At 43.5% G+C, this 17,039-nt stretch overlaps 2 protein-coding genes and 1 long non-coding RNA gene across 7 annotated transcripts in view; 2 read left to right on the top strand and 1 right to left on the bottom strand.

The window, feature by feature from the left end:
- Nucleotides 1-16,023, top strand: part of PTER (phosphotriesterase related) — an 84,551-nt gene extending 68,528 nt beyond the window's left edge. For 3 of the 5 annotated variants that reach the window (XM_041765690.1, XM_041765691.1, XM_041765689.1), the window contains exon 5: nucleotides 1,870-3,099. In XM_041765690.1, the coding sequence (XP_041621624.1) occupies nucleotides 1,870-2,080 (211 nt within the window). In that variant the 3' untranslated portion in view covers nucleotides 2,081-3,099. Of the gene's footprint in view, nucleotides 1-1,869; nucleotides 3,100-13,564; nucleotides 13,967-13,992 lie in introns of those variants that run through there. The other 2 variants (XM_041765693.1, XM_041765692.1) reach the window with 2 other exon arrangements.
- Nucleotides 3,319-12,850, bottom strand: C1QL3 (complement C1q like 3). Its single transcript, XM_041765694.1, has 2 exons — nucleotides 11,352-12,850; nucleotides 3,319-5,564 (listed from the first exon to the last, which is right to left on the bottom strand). Exons 1-2 carry the CDS (start codon nucleotides 11,937-11,939, stop codon nucleotides 5,460-5,462), a joined length of 693 nt encoding a protein of 230 aa, XP_041621628.1. The 5' UTR covers nucleotides 11,940-12,850; the 3' UTR covers nucleotides 3,319-5,459.
- On the top strand, nucleotides 10,330-11,443 carry LOC121496884. Its single transcript, XR_005989366.1, has 3 exons — nucleotides 10,330-10,388; nucleotides 10,783-10,829; nucleotides 11,368-11,443. It is a non-coding gene; the product is annotated as an uncharacterized LOC121496884 (long non-coding RNA).
- Nucleotides 16,024-17,039: the final 1,016 nt, after the last annotated feature.

The raw sequence follows: 17,039 nt of genomic DNA, 5'->3' as shown, positions 1-17,039 counted from the left end.
ACAGTGTCTCTCTCGTGAGAGAATTAGTCTCCAGTTTCTTGACTTAACGAGTTCTAAGGGTTCTCGTTTTTCAATGAGTATCTTATCCATCATACTCTTTCCTTACTACTTCACAGCTCTATAACTTTGTGTTTCAGGGTCTGGCACGAGGCCATGGGCAGAAATTTGTCTATTCCTATGATACGCCTCTGTAGTAATGTGATATTCTTTTTTCTCAGACCAGGCAAAGACCAGGCAAAGAAACAGAAATTTTGGCAAATGCTCAGGAAATACAAGGGGGAAGGTGTACCCTAAAATTTCCTGGTCATGTGATACTCCTTTTCAGTTCCCCAACTGAACTCAGGTTTGTTATACTAAGTTTCAGCAAGGTGTGCGCATCCCGTCAAATCTTCCTCTTTTTTACATAAATGATCATATAATTCTCTTAGAGCATTCCCTTAAATGGGGTTTGTTCCAAAAGTAACGCCAGATCAGAGCTTTGGGACGTTATACAAATTTTAAAGAGGTAAATATCCATGGTGGCACAGACAGCAGTCCAAGTACTTATAGGACATGCAGGGATACACGTGACATGAATGCAGATTTCTAGACGAAAAGGCTCAGGGTGGCTCTTCTCTGGCACTTGCATTCCTTTGACCTACAAACACAAGACCTCATCTTCAATGATCATTTTATTTTAAAATGTATGTTCTCAGAGGGCAGGGCTTTGTGCTTGCCGTTTTTGTGTAGTGGCCCACATTTTGCTTATTTTAGTAGTTATGAAATATGACTCATGCACTAGAATGGCAAGAAATGTCATAGAAACAAAAAGAATACCTTTTAAATAATTAGCCCTTGGAAGAAGGTGCTTGTCCGACCATCTAGATTCATTTGGGAATCCAGAGACTGACAAGACTGCATAAAGAATGCCAGAGAAGAACCACTGTCTCCAAGTACACGTCCTGCCATCAGAGACTCGTGGAAGTCACGACAGACACTGCCCAGAGTCCAGACGCACACAGATGGTGGCTGTCAGGAGGTGACTCACACTATAGATTACAGCATTTAACAAAGCAAAGAGGATTAGATGTTTAGACAGTAGTTGGAAAGCCATTCTCTAAGCAACTGACTATATATTTAAAGGAACAGCTCAATATTTAGAACAATCTTGTTGAGATAGAAGGAAGATAGAGTAAGTCTTTACTGGTTGATTTAATCCAATGCCTCAAGATGACTACTAAGTCGAAATTCCCGCAGACTTCAAAGGGACCATTGTTCAAAATACAGAGGTACCTTTACTGACCTTTTTAAAATGACCATCTAGTTTATCGTATGCCCTTCACTTTCAAACAAGCAGATTCTACTCTCAGAATATTTTACTTGTACAAAGATTTCTTTGGTTTCCCTATTTTAATCACAAATTCCAATTGATTATATTTGCTGGAAGAAAGGAGAGAGAGAGAGAGAGAGAGAGAGAGAGAAAGGAAATGGGGTCTGGAAAATGGGCCCATTAAGAGAGAGATTTTAGAGCAGAGGGCTGGATACAAATCCAGAATGAAGTTACTTTGTGACATGCCAAAGTGGCCGTTCATACAGACCAGCACATCCTATTAGAGGCTGCTTTTAATGCAGTATTGCAGGCATTGTGGTAAATACCGCAGGCTAGAAGGTTCTGTGTGCATGGAATCAGGGTCACGTTCCTAGTAGGATGCAATACTATCTTTATCATTACCATGCAATATTTATTAAGGGTCTCCCACTACACATGCCATAGCAGGAGACCGTATTTCTACAGCAAGCACAACAGGTTTATGAATAAAACGTTTAAAGCACCCTGATCATTTTAAATGTGAGACCAATGCCATGTAATGAGTTAACATTTTTCCGCAGAGTGCGTCTTCTGGTGGATGAGGGCTATGAAGATCGAATTCTGATGGCGCATGACATACATACGAAGCACCGGCTAATGAAATACGGAGGTCACGGCTATTCTCATATACTTACCAACATTGTTCCTAAAATGTTGCTTAGAGGTATCACCGAGAATGCACTTGATAAGATACTCATAGAAAACCCTAAGCAATGGCTAACTTTCAAATAGGATGGTTGTTTATGAATTCACACCTTGAGTATAAAGCTTGAGGAGGACATTTCTCAGTGATTTCAAACCCACTGTGAGTATTAATCAGAGCTCTGCAGGACTAATGACGGGTCGTTTCGTCTTTAGGAGAATCAGAAGAGTTTTGCCTTCTCAGAAACCAGTTATGACCTCTGTGCCTTTAGGAAGCTACTGACTTAATTGGGCCTATTGTTTTGCCTTCACAAAATAAACACAGAAATACCAATTTCCAGTGATTTACAGTCTGTATCCTCTTAGTGGAGTCTCATTTTGTTTTCTTAATCTATCAGCTGCACTACTTGAGAAAATTTAAAGTGTTTCTAGTCAAATTACCCCCTTCTGGAGCAATCTAATGTTTCTTGTAATATTGATGATCGTACTAATTATCCTGCTGTTCTTTAATTAATGCTTAATGAATAATATGGCACTTTAAAATAGCTTCGGCAGCAAGGGAAGTTAAATTTTGCAGCTTTTTTTTTTTCCATAGGATACTGTAATACAATTACCAATTCACAATGGTAAAAATATTGTGTAAGCTTAATTATATGCCGTCTCTCTTATCTGTATTTACTGATAATAAATAAGTTTGGTTGCCTTTGGCTTGCTGGTATCCATTTTTGCTGTAAAACTTTGTTGCTTTAAAAAATTTGTAGAAGGGAGCATGAACACATAATGCTCAATTATAAAAATTCAATCATAAAAGTCAAAATATATTACATAATATAGTTTAATGAATAATTACATTGATAATAACAAAGGCCACAGTTTAATTAATAATATATAATGCAAAAAAAAAAGAGAGAAATGTTAGCCTTATATATTTTCCCTTTATTTCCTTTACCTTTTATTTGTTTTTCCTTGGGCCTAAACAGAGAAAATAATGCTTAGTTATCTGAAGAAAAGGTCAGATCCATTAGAAATGACATTCTGATTCTAGAGCCTATTCTTGAAAAGGTACCCAGCCCTGATGTTTTGTGTAAATAAAGCCTTTTTAAAACTCACAGAAGATGTGCACTGCTGTTTTATAAATTAATCTTTTGGTTGATTCCTCATTATGCTGTTTGTTACCCCCCTACCACCACCACCACCAAAAAAATCCCCAAACTCTTTCTACCAATCCCTCTTTGATAAATATATATTGTTAAACAGAAATAAATCCATTGCAACTCCTTTATGAATCTGCTAACATATCAGAAAAAGCCAAACAGAATTAGTCATTATTCTTGATGAACGGGCTAAGTGTTTTTAATCATAAAAATCATGACAGTTACTCAGACCAAGGCATTTAAACCAAGCCAACAGCACCTTCAGATGGGAACATGCGTAACTCTTTTGGAAAGTTGAGGTTTTCTAAATACAAGATATTTCTGTGGATCAAAGATGATCAAGCTTTCTGTGTATTAGAACAGAAAGTACCCAAGAGGAATGAGCCAGAACAAACTAATTCCTTTAAATGAAAAAATGCAAATGTCCTTCACCAGTAAAACAAGCAGATTTTTACATCCCTGTTTTTCAAATCTATGCATCCAGAGAGTCTTCAAAGGCAACGGAGAGGGGAAACAGATTTTTCATTGTAATAGTGGAAGTTGTTTGATAGGGTATATCAACATGCATTTTTAATCTTTTTCTTAGGTTAAAGAGATGGCTTTGGCAGTGTGTTTTAACCAGAGAGAAATGATTTGCACTACTCTCGGAATCTACTTTACTGTCCGCTTTAATCCACCTGAGAAAAAAGAAGAGGAATTGATAATTCAAACGCATATAATTCATAAACGTTGCAAAAGAGAGCCACTTTGTTTCTGCGGTCCTAATATTAACAGTCTGCCACAGAATGCAGTGGAAGTATTGATTGGCATATGGTAATAAAGAAACCATAGGCTTAATTTATAGACATGTGATGTATAGGGCATTTTAACCAAATGAAATTTAATTTTCTGGGTAACTCTTACAAGAGAAGTCATTTAAATTATTTTGCTATTCCATATACTTTTGTAATCCAAAATATATTTCGATCCAAAATAAGTCAAATAATTTATGTGTGTTTGTGTGTATATATACACATATTTTTTAAATTAAATTTCTGAGGCTATACAGCCACTGTGCCTATGGTCTGAAGCCATTATATATATGTATATATATATATATATTCACATATATATGTGTATATATATATATATATATTTGATCTAACGTGTGTGTATGTGTGTGTTTTTATGTGTACACACACAAATACATGTATATGTAGCACGTATTTGTATAAAATATATACACTTTGTTGTCTTACTGGTTACATGTGAAATCGTTCATTTTGAAATAACCTCGGGCCACGACTTGTAGTAACTATTCGAAGGCCTTAACTTAGGGTCCCCTTGGTGACTCATGCAGTAGCTCAAATTAAACCATTGTGCATTGGGTTATGAATAATCTTTTGTTCCAAAGAAGCCGAAAGCCTCAGTCTGATTTAACACCAAAGAATAAATGTCTCTGACTTTCTAAGTAAATCTAAACGCATTCTATTGACAAAATGGACACACAGGGGAATTTCTAAATACCATACATAATTACACATTTTCACACTTAGAGGGTAATCCTATGATACAATTTCGATCTCTATATTTAAAGACTATCACCAGAAAAGAGAGAAAAGAAAATTTGTAAGAAAAAGAAAATGTGAAAATGATCACAGGCTTGGGAATTCCCTCAAATCCAGAAGATTCCAGGTTAAGGCTTGAAGTTGAATCATTCCCAGGACTAGCTCTAAAGTTAACAAAAGTACAAGGCAAACAATTTCTTTGGGGACAAGCAGCATTATTTCAATCAGACCTTCTCCTGCAGGGTAAACTCATTCTCCCCACACTATGAATGGACTCCAAGTATCATAATAAGCAGGTAAACTCACAAGAACCAAAGCTGACATATGGATAAAAGCAGCAAGATCACAGTACACCAAAGTATCATATATATTGGAGAAATAATTCAGTGTCTTAGATTTTTCTATAAAAATTTGTGATCTATATAGGACTTCATTCACATGGACACTAACGATAAGGAGGAGTATTTGCTTTGGCGGTAGTGGATAACACATCTGCTTATCTTGCTTTTAATATTTTTTTTTTTACATGATGTTTCTGAGTGTACAGATGTGAGTCAGGTAGCATTTGCATTGCCCACATATACACAACTGAGGTGCCCCGCAACCGGCATCCCCCGGGGATCCTTGATTCACGGACGTTAGCCAAACGAATCCAGTGTCCAAACTCAGAATAAGCAGCTTAGTTTCTGCGGTATCAGTCAGCGTAAATAATAAATCCAGAAAATGTGCTGTATTTGTTGTTATTCCCTCCGTGGGCTTTCCCACCATCTAATTTGATGTAGACTTCATCTCCGGCTCCAGGTGAAGAACCACACTGTTACTGGCATAGTCGTAATTCTGATCAGCGTCTTGAGCGATGGCACTGGCACGCACCTGTGTGGAACAAACAAGAATTAGAATTTGGAGGAGAAGATGCCCAGGTTTCCTCTTTGCCATTCACACAGCCTCAGAAGCCCACCTGCTGCCATAGCACAGGATTCAGCGTGGGGGAGTCCCCCTGGACACCCCGGAGCTCTACAGGGCTAGCTCTGTAACAGTTTCAACTATGCCACTGGAAAGGAGCAGAACCGAGTAAGAGGTGCTTTCGCCAGGGCCATTCCAGCAGTCTCTTCCCATCGCAGGTTGTCGACAACACACACCACGCTATCCTCTTCCTAAATCAGCACTTTTTCTAATTCCTTGAATCTCCAGGCCCAATCCCTTCTTGAAATGGGAAATAAGGGTATTTTTTTTTTTTTTGCATTTTAATTTAAGCCAATTAGCAATATGCTAACCAGATGTTTATGAGGACAGAGGTTCAATCCGAACCTCAGCTGGTCCCCACGATTATGAGAAAATTGAGATCCAGAGCAGTTGAGGCTCAGAGACATAACATGACTCCGACTCTACTGTATAGGGAGAAGGGAAAAAAAAAAAAAAAAAGAAGAAGAGAGCCTTTTGATTTGGGGCTTTTGAAAATCTTGGCCAGAAACCTCGTTTAAACATCACCCAAGTGTGCTGAGTTCATTTTTCCATTTTTGCCTTTTTATTACTTACCTGTGATGCGTGCACTTGAATAAATTATTTAATGTCAGCATACCTAAAAGTTACAGAGGGAACTAAGCTTTGAGGCCTCTAAAATTCCTAAAAATTTTTGACTGATATGATTGAATATCCTTTTACATTTAAGTGATCCTAAAAATGTGTGGTTTGCTTTGAGGACAGAAGTTGCCTATAATCCACTCATGCTGAGCCTGTGATCTCATTAGTGGGTTGACAGACATTTGCAAACAGTCAAATTGCCTATCATTTCAAGTAATATGGACATTCCATCATATCCTCAACTCAAATTAGGCTTCCTATTTATTTAGCTATATCTTGATCCTGCCTTGGAAAAAAATGTTCAATAGGTAGACTTGTATTTGATTGATTTTGGTAAAACATCCACTCTGTGGCTTGTTTCTATTCCACTATAATGGTATTTCCCTGAATAACATAGCAAGTGATTTAGTGGTTTTGTAAACCTGCATTATGTAATAATGCATGACTTGGGGTAGAGTATGCTGGATTTTATCACTTGGCAAAATGAGAGAAAAGAGACATAAGTCAAGAATTTCCATGCATTTCTTTCAAAACTTAAACGATAGGTTTTCAAATTAAATTTTCATGCGGTGTGTTCTCACATTAATGCTGAAATGTTAAAAAAGGAGAAGGCTCTTTGACACTGCTGAACTTGTAAAGTAATTTGAGTAGTATTTAAAAAATTTCTTCGTGGGTATCATATAGCAAAAGGAGAAAGGGGCTTAAAAGATTTAGAATTGCTTAACACTGTGCTGACACTAATACAGTGAAAGCAATATGCCATGCAATTATGCTCAGAAACACTGACTCAAATGTATACACCAATTCAGTGAAGCGATCTGTTTTGACCGCTAAGTAATAATACAATTTAATGTTGTAATATTTCCTAGAAATTAATCATAAGTTTGTAGGAGTTGAGTGCTTTGATTTATTAATTTCGCCTAGTCATTAATGCCCCGGGGGGAAAAAAATCTACAAGGAGGATAGCACCATTATGACCTCATCTTTTTTTTTTTTTTTTAATTTTTTAACGTGTGGACTTTTTAATGGGTGAGAAAATTTAAAACACAAATCAGTCATTTAGCCATGCCAGTAACATATTAATGAGCAATCCATAAATATATTTTTCAGCTATTATTAATAACCAGACACATTTTATTTAGTGCTTTAGGTGTCTAATATATGCTCTCTGGGTATTGCTTTAACACTGTTTTCTATATAAAGACATCTGGGAACCAGTACTCATTAAAATCCCTCCATTTAGAGACAATAGTCTTAAATATACATGTAATGTAGTTTTTATTCTACAGGGTATAAGCACAAAGCCATGTAAATATGACCATTTTGATTCTGTAGCTACAACCACAAAAACCTGCAAATGCATTAGTGCGATCCCACAGACTGGAAGGTTACCCTTATGGTTTTTCACTTCCTTTGTTGTGTGATAGCTTTTTAATGAAAGTGATTCTCTTAAGATTTTAACCTATACTGTACCACGAGACTTTCCCAATTAAATAACTGCCATACTCCAGTGTACTTTGCATGATTTTTGTACACCTGCTCACCTGATCCTACCGTAAAGGTATAATGGAACTTGAAATTTCAAGCTCTAGTAATCAGCTCGGTGACTTCCAACAACTCTGCCTTAAAGCCATCAAACTACAGGGAAGGTAATGCATCCACCTTGGAGGCTATTTTCAGGTTCCTAAATGTACACCGATTTCAGCATTTTCTCCGGGAATATGATGCATCCTTTCCTTGCCCGATATACTCATTTCTGCCTAAATGTACTCTAATATCTTTTCATATTATAAGTTAACTATTTGGAGCCTGCTTGATCTGTAGCGCATGTTTCACAGCTTTTAAAAAGAGAGTATTAATTTGGCATTTCATTAACCTCACTAATTTATGAAGGAATATCCACCCACGAACTATTGTTTCCAATATATCTCATGTTCATTGGTGTTGTAATTAATACCTTCTTAGAATAAACCAGGCCTTCAATTATTTTATAGTTCTAATCTTGAGCCAGTTCTAGTTTTTATGATAGGGGCTTATTATAGTGGTATTACATTGGCTGTATTCAAAGAACAATTTTTAAATTCAGGTTTTCTGCTAAAGGTATGCGAACACATTAAAATCATATTTCCTGTCTGTGAAGCCATTCAAGTCCAACTTTTACCTTGCATATGCACTGTCATGGGCTCTCAACGAATGGTATGATTAAATTTAGGTTGATGGTTTCATGGGGAATATGAGAACTGTGATCCTTTTAGTGGCATGTCTCTGAGAACATAGTAGCTTGTGTGGCTTTAGCATTATCTTATTAGTGAGGGTTTATTATTAGAGACAATATTTATGGTAACATTTGCTAATTTAATTAATTGCTACTGATGCTCTCATAATTTCATTTTCATTGTACTTCTGTGGAATCATAAACAAAAGGTTAAGTGGTGCATCAGATTAATTTACTGGCCTTTGATGTTTCCATCTGTGATCCTGCATTCAACACAAAGCATAAATAAAATGGTTCTCATATGGTTACGGTCCAGAGGCATTCCTCTATCCTAGAGTGAACTGAATTTTTAGTTTAATTTTTGTGCTTCTCAAATCCACTTAATCCATAGAACATTACGCTGACATGGATCTCTGAGTTTCTGTTTTGTGAAAACAAATTAGGTCTGCTCAGGGGGGAAGCTGCCATTCTAAGAAGTGATCAGACAAGAAGAGAACTGAAAATCATGGATAAACTATTTAAAATTAAGAAAATAAACTTTATAAAATATTTCTCACTTGCAACTGTCTACAGATCAGACTTTACAAAACAGTTCTATTTTGTAATTCCTAAACAGTAATATTTCCTTAACAGTAATATTTTAATAGCTATTTTCCAAACTAGTCCATGCCAAGTTGAAAATACATTGTTTGTTGCTACCTATATTTTCCTGAATTACTTGTTGCACACCTTTTGAAGAAGTAACAGCTTAATAATGCCAATGGAGAGCTTTATACATGATAAGGTCAGCTGGTTTGCCCTATTTTTTTTTTTCCTCATGATCGTAGAATGTGCATGCTAGGCTGATACAAAGGAGCATTCGGCTCTCCAAGCAATGAAATAATTTTAAAAACAAAATGCACCTAAAACATGTGTACAAAATGGTTTTCTTGGGATCAGTTCAATATACCCGGGCTCAGCAGTTGACACAGCCACCTTTAAACTAATTTAAATGTGTCATCCCCTGATTTTTCATGCAATTGCCAATTTCCAGGTATTTAAAGATGTATTTTTATTCAGTGGCTGATAAAACTTGAACATTATTCCATTTTAATTAAAATCTCTAAAAACAATCCTTCAGTCTTGACAGTATTTTCCAGACCTAACCTTTGAGTCAGGAGAGAGCCAACTGGTAAATAAATGGGTGCCTCATCGCTGTCTGCTAAGGGGCTGCTCAAAAACCATTTTGTAAAGGTAACACAATAGCTCTATTTTGGTACAGTGAGTCATGCCCTTTTTAGCCATTTACCTAAAACCAACTCACTGCTCTGTAAATAATCTCTATCTTAATATTATTTTTGTGCATAAAAACTATAATAAACAACCCTGTCAGTGCCTCCTGGTGGCCATTTTTCCTTTTTTTGTTTGTTTGTTTGTTTGTTTGTTTGTTTTACTTGTCCTGTGGGGTCCTGGAGCTATTTAATTCCAAATTCCTTTAGAAGTGATGGGTGGGAAGAGGGAGGAGGGACAGGATTTTTTGTCCTTTCCTTCTGATACATTTAGAATATTTGTCTTTCACTTTTGAAAAAACAAAACAAAACAAAACAAACCAAAACCCTGCAAAACTCTGATACCGAACTAGGTCTTTGGAAGAAATCTTGCCTTAATGCTGCTTTAATGGAAAGCTGGATTATAACTGAAGAAGGTCTGGATTCAAGGAGCGGGTGACCTGAAGCCCTGTGGCGCTTGTTAAATCTAAGTTGGCCATGGCGGGGTTCTCGGCCATTCCCTGTGCCACCCAATCGGCAAAATTGGCAAAAGCCAGAGAACTCAGCCCAGACTGCAGGCTGCAGGTTGCAAGGCCTGGCCCAGAGCGTGGCTGCTGATTCAGCGCGCACCTCAGGTCCGGACGACACTCTCAGGTAGTTACAGCCACTATTTTCCTCTCCGAAGAGATCAGACCCACTTGGGGTGACCCCGAATTTCTCAAGCAAACGGTAAAGTGGCCCCAGCAATAAAACTGCAGCCCCGTGACCCCCGTGGCAGGGCCGACCAGCTCGGGAGAGCGTCTCGGAGGAGGCCAGGGCTAATCTGAGGCTAGTTCACAGTCAAGGCCGAGGCGCCTGGCTTGGGAGGAGGCAGCTTGGAAAGACTGTCACGCAGGAGGCCCCGGGGCTCCCCGGGGCGAGGCCCTTCGCCTCGGCGCACCTGCCTGTGCGGCCTCCTTCTCCAGCCAGTGGAGTCCCGCTTCTGTATTTGGGTGCGCGCTTTACTGAGTACACCCATGAGTCTCAACTTTTTTTCTTTTGTTGCCAGGACTCATTCCGTCCCCTTCTGCTCCTTGGGCTGAAATCTAAACCGGAGTGCGTCCCTTGCATTTGCCGGTCTGCTCGTTTCCCGGGGCTGGGACGCGGCTGGGGCCTTGCGACCGCCGGTGCGCGGGTCCCCTGGTCGGCCCTGGGACGAGCCACACGGGGTGGGACTCGCTCTTTCGGGTCCCTTCCTTCTCCCGCGGGCCCCTTTCTCCCGCCTGGCACGCCCATTTCGGGGCTCCCCCTGCCCTGCTGTTCCAGGCAAAGCCCGAGAGCGCCCCTACGCTGCTGAAGAACCCCCCACTCCCCCCGCACCCCGGCGCCCCGGCTGTCCAGGGGACCGAGCTCCGGGCTCCCCCACCCTCGAGGGGCGCTCACGCCCGCCCGCCCGCCCGCGCGCTCGCTCGGAGCGGAGAGGAGCGGAGCGGAGCGCAGGTCCCGGCGGGGGGACCGCCCTCTCCAGGCCTCCGGGCGCCCCCTTCGGCTCCCACCCCCATTTCCGGGGTCTCCTCCCTCCTGCCTGCACCTTCCCGCGCTCCCTCCCCGCCCACCCCGCTGCCTGCCGGCACTCACCTGGTTGTTCTTGCAGAGATCAGCCCACATGCTGGTGCCGTCCCCTCCGCGCATCAGGACGTGGTACGTGAAGAAGTAGATGCCCGGGATGGAGCAGGTGAACTTGCCCGTCGTGGGGTCGTAGTGGTTGCCGAGGTTGGTGACCACGTCGTCGAACTTGAGCACCTCGTAGCCTTCGTGCTGCCGCTTGAGGCCGGCGTAGAAGGCGATCTTGGGCACGGTGCTGTAGGTGGCGGCACTGATCGCCCCCGCCGCGTTCAGGCCGGGCGCCCCGGGCGGGCCCGGCAGGCCTTGGCGGCCGGGCTCGCCCTTCTCGCCCGGAGGGCCCACGGGACCCGGCGGCCCGGGCTCCCCGGGGGGCCCCCGCGGGCCCGCCTTCCCCGGCCTGCCGGCCTCGCCCTTGGGGCCCTGGATGAAGGTGGGCAGGGACTGCATGAGGCCGCGGTCGGGCGTGGCGGCGGTGCTGGGCGCCTTCGTGCCCCCGTAGGGGTCGCAGACCATGCGGCAGGTGCCCAGCATCTCGTAGTGCGCCGACGTGCCGGCCGAGCTCACCAGCACCGGGATGAGGATGACCAGCAGCAGCACCATCACCACCCCCAGCGCCCCGGCGGCGATCAGGCGCCTCCTGCTGCCCACCAGCCGGCTCAGCGCGGGGCGATCCTCTTGTCTGCTTTTGGACAAAATTTTGAAGGTTGGGCGGGGACCTCCTCAGAGCCGAAAACAACCCCCTGCGAACCCCAACTCCCCTGGGCGCGCGCGCGCCGGCCGCTCCCCGCCTGCTCCTGCTCCTGCTCCTGCTCCCGCTCCCGCTGCCCCGCGGAAGCCGCGGCCGGGGACGGAGCTCGGACGCCGAGTGACTGGAGCTGAAGTCCCGGGCTGGGGGCGGGGGCCGGGGGCGGGGTGCGCGGGGCGCCCTCCTGCCTCCCGCGAGCCCCTCGGCACCTGTGGCTGCGGCGGGCGCGGGCGCGGGCGAGGGCGCGGGCGAGGGCGCGGGCGAGGGCGCGGGCGAGGGCGCGGGCGAGGGCGCGGGCGAGGGCGCGGGCGCGGCCACCCGCAGGGCAGAGCCTGCCGCCGCCTCTCGCGCCGGCCGGGCCGGCTCACACTTTTATGCAGCCGCGGCGTGCGATCGACTTTTCCGTTTCTGCCGACTGCGCCAGTTCGCACCAACTTTCCGTCTGAAGTTGCCTTTTCCTGCCTCCTCCCTTTGCCTCCTTCGCGTGCTCCGTTCGCCCTCGCGGCGCCTCTCTCCGCCTCCCCTGCAGCCGCCGCTACTCTGGAGACGCGCACCCCAGGCCCCCGGGCGCGCGGAGCCGCGGCGGCCGCCCCGGTGAGCTCGGGAGGCTCGGGAGGCTCGGGCCCGGGCGGAGGAGCGGGCGAGCAGCGGCGGGCGCCTCGCGGCCGGCAGCCGAGCGCCACGGAGACTGAACGCAGACTTGTGCCTGGGCACCACCTGCCAGGAGAAGAGGAGGCTGACAAACGCGCGCCGGAGCAATTTATAGGCACCCAAGGCACAGAGGAAGGGGAGCCGCTTTGGCATCTCACTGCAGCATCTGCTCTGCTCATCCCACTCAGAGAGAGTTTGGCATTACTCTGACAATGTGGGATTTTATCCCCCCCCCCCCCAGCCTCTCTCTCTCTCTCTTTTTTTTTCCCCTCCGCACATGGATGAACAGTGAGATCGTGAATACTCCCTTGCTGAACCCAGGTGATGGCAGCGCTCTCGCTGGACATACCTGGGGGGGGGGGGGGAGACAGATGTGCAATAGCCTTGGGTCCTCGAAGGTCACACCTAAGCCCTCTCTTTACCCCCCACCCCCACCCCGCGCCCCGCGGCGCCAGTTGGAGGATGGAGGTGAAGGTTGAAAAGACGGTGGCTTGGTTGACAGTATTTCTCTACTGGCTCACCCACCATCAACCGGTACTTCAGGTGCTTTTCAAAATGCCACTTTTAACATAAGAAGGGCCCTTTAGAATTTTTCCAGATGGGGTTTCTTTTTTTTTCTTTTTTCTTTTTAACCTTATGGTTTTCCTCGCCAGTCTTCTAAAATGAAAAATAAGATGCTACCCAGAGAACAGTAAGGTGTGTTGAAAAGCCAAAGGACGTTCTGGAGGATTATGGATGAACAGGCCCACCACACAATAGGGTGGGGGTGGGGGGTTCTCTTAACAAATGCTGCAGATGGCGAGTGTATAACTATGCCCTCTATTCGCAGGATTACAGTTCCAGCTACCTTTCGGGAGATCCTGCCACCGGACCTGAAGCTGCATTTCCTTGCACTACATGTATGGGAAATAATCACTTGTCAAAAGGTCTTTAAAAGACTTAAGACAAACCAGGCAGGCTTTACCAAAGTACAGGGCAAGATCTTTTGCTGAGATATGGAAAGTGTCTTATTAGCTTCACAGGGCACTTCCTGCATGTACACTGAGGCATGGGAGGAAAAAGGAAAAAATATGAGAAAGAAGAGCCCCATTTGCAGTTGGGAGAGCGGGAGAAGGAAAAGCCTGGTTTTGTAATATTAATGTAAAACCCCCCAGAGTAGGTATTAGGCAACTTATCCCACTAACAAATACATAAGGCACAAGAACAGCTTTAAATAAACAAGTGGAATTGATTTGTAAATCATACTTTTGCATTCAGGAGCAATAGATGTCAATCAAATGTGGATGACATTTGCTTGTCAATACGGGGATGATGGCTGGGAAGATGGTGACTTATTACATCAGGGTGAGAATCAGAAATGAGAAGCCAGAACAAATAAGACTACAGCAAGCAAACGATGACATCCCCGGGGTGAGGATCGGCGGCCTGGGATCCTGTCTGTGGCCTCCACAGCAGAGCATTTCCATTTCTGTTTCTTCTGCCTAACTTCCACCCCGCGCCAATTTGGTTCTTTCTTTCCTTCTTCTCTGTTTCGAAACGAAATAAGGTCAAATGAGAGGCAGAAGAAAACAAAGATTCATTGATTCTTTTAAGAGAAATGTCAGCGGCTCCTTCAGATCTTTCCTGGGAGAATCTAGAGTGAGGCCCTGGTCCCTGGGGCTCAGCCCGGCCTAGGTCTCTGTATTTTTCTCTCCCTCTGGCTGCTAAGGTTACCGCTGCTCCTGTATATAACTGGACAAGAGTCCTTCCCACTCCCCAAATCTTGAACTTTAAGGGTAGTGGTTTTAAAAGTGTGTGCCCATGTCTTGGGCATAATTATACATCTATTTCAGAATACCTGGGTTCACACGAGGTACCGTATTTTCATATGTTTGAGCAGCAGACACATGGAAAGTTCTCCGTGACCCCCGCCCCCCACCCCCCGCCACAATACCTATATTCCTAACACACCATCTAGGTTGCTTCTCAAAAGTCACATTTCTTTTTGGGGGCAAGACAGTAAGGGGTCAGAATGATGGTGAAGGTTAATGTATTAATCAAACTCTTTCCAAATGCACCAAGTTATCAAAATTCATAAGACCTCTTTGTTGCTAGAGAGAGTCCAGTGGGGGGATCAAGAGGGAGTTTTTAAAAGGGAGAGTTGAATAAATAAATTCTCACTGAAAACCTCAAGATACATTTCCATCGAAGACGGCTCGTCTTACAGAAGAACCCAGTAAGGATACCATGATATGGGAGAGTCAGAATGAACGCTAGAAAGCTAGGCCATACTTTTGCAGATGGTAGGTGTGAGACACAGCTGTGAGCAGAATAAGGGCCGCCGAGTGTGTGTGCTGGCACACTTTCCCTCTACACTGTGAAACCAGACCTGTGGGACCGAACATTCCACCCTAGTAATGGAAGCGTTTCTCCTTCCACTTTCTCTAATGTCAAAGCATAGGTTGTTTTTTGCAAGAGAGGGCCCCAGCATCTGGAAGTTCTGCTGAGATTTGGAAAAGTGCTCTGTAGGCTTCATACACAAATGCAGGCAACACTACCCAGGTCACATGGCTGACCCGTTTTTCTAATGAGCGCACAAATCCAGGTGGGCTCATTGACAGTTGGCTTTTGGGTAAAGTAAGTTTCAAGGATTGACCTCCTCCCTTTTCTCTAGAAGCGTCCCACCATGTACTTTGGGAGAAATTTTGTTGTTGTTGTTCAGGGATGGCTGTATAGTAGATGAACTAATGGCTGGTTGCTGACACTTCCTACTGCTTGAATTTCTCAGAAGGTTCTCTGGGTAGTTACTCACGCTTCAGCCCTTATTCTGACAGTTTGAATAAGCCATCTGATTTGGCATATTACTCATCATCTCTATATGTATATAATAATAGAAAATGTGTCAATTAAAAAAAATATTTGATTCTCTTCAGTCCTCATCAGAGAAGCAAGTTTTCTCTAGAAGTTGATATTAATCTTGGAAGTAAGCCTTAGAATCTGATTTTTCCCAATCATTTCTGAAGAAAACACAAGACTCTCTATTCCCATTCCTTCTGTACCCGGGGCCTTTGTGACTGCTCAGATCATAAAGTCAAATACAGAAACTCGAGATCTGGTTTAGATGATTATCCAGTGATTTTCATCTTCCTGCATCATTTCTGTCTCTTTCGGAGAATGGAGCATATCCGAAGCACACGACTCCCACACAGACGTGCACCACCATCCATTAATCTTTATTGAGCGCCCACTGGCAGCACAGCCCTACACTGGGCTCTTACTAGGCAAACAAATCTTTAGTCATGAGAATGATTTCCAAATCCAGCAGTACTTAAACAGAAATAGCATTTATAAGAGGAAAATAACATGAGTTAACAAAACCAAGGAACTATCTACAAAAATAGAGATAAAAAGTATATATTAAAAAAAAAAAACCCATGCTGGATTAGCTATTTACCTTTGATTTCAGGATCTCCAAATTATATCTAGAGCCTACACTCCTTTGACTGAAGAGTTACAGGTTTCCAGCCAGAAAGGGTCTGCTTGGAGTAATGTAGGAAAGTAGTATATCCTTATGGCTTTGGAATTAGATGGGTCTTAATTTGGATCCTGGTTCCCTCATTTAGTAGCTATGAAAGTTACTTAGTCTCCCTGAGGCTTAATTCTCTTTTCTCTAAAATGGGAATAACACTAATATACCGTTGTTGTGAAGACTGAGCAAGTTAATGCATACAATTACAATGATACCCAATTCATAAGCAAATGTCCATTTCCACGTTCATATGCTGTAGGACTGCTGAGTAGTGTGTGTGCATATGGGCTGGATGGTGGAACACAGGCTTAGGAAAGGAAGCTAAAGGGTCAGACTTAAGACAAATGACATCAAATGGATACTAAATATCATAGATTTAGACAAAATTAGAACACTCAAGTTCTCCAGCAGAGTTGCTTGTGTGTATTGTTGTAGCACATAAAACAAAGTAAGAGAAAACTCAAAACAAGGATCACTTCACCCTTCTTCAAAGTCAGAAAAAAAAAAAAAAGTTTTAGAGCAAGATAATTTGAATTCACTGCAGTTTGACAGACCAAGATTTTGGATTTACAACCTAGTTGGGAAGCACTAAAACGTGTTTTTCCCCTGCCCTGGAAAGTTCCCCTTAGTCAACAAGTTGCAAGTGTGTTTAAAAATCACTGAGATGGTGGTTACTCAGGAATTGCTCCTGTGGATGATGGTTCTAAAAAAGTGCACATCCCAGAGAGGGCTGCTTTGAGTTAGCCAGAAGAGTAATCACTCTGAAGGATACCTAAGTCATAACCACACGTAGTAG

This window comes from Vulpes lagopus, chromosome 8 (genome assembly GCF_018345385.1).
Source record: "Vulpes lagopus strain Blue_001 chromosome 8, ASM1834538v1, whole genome shotgun sequence".
Taxonomy (NCBI): domain Eukaryota; kingdom Metazoa; phylum Chordata; class Mammalia; order Carnivora; family Canidae; genus Vulpes; species Vulpes lagopus.
Note: the sequence above shows the minus strand (reverse complement) of the source record. Positions and strands in the feature narration are given on the sequence as shown.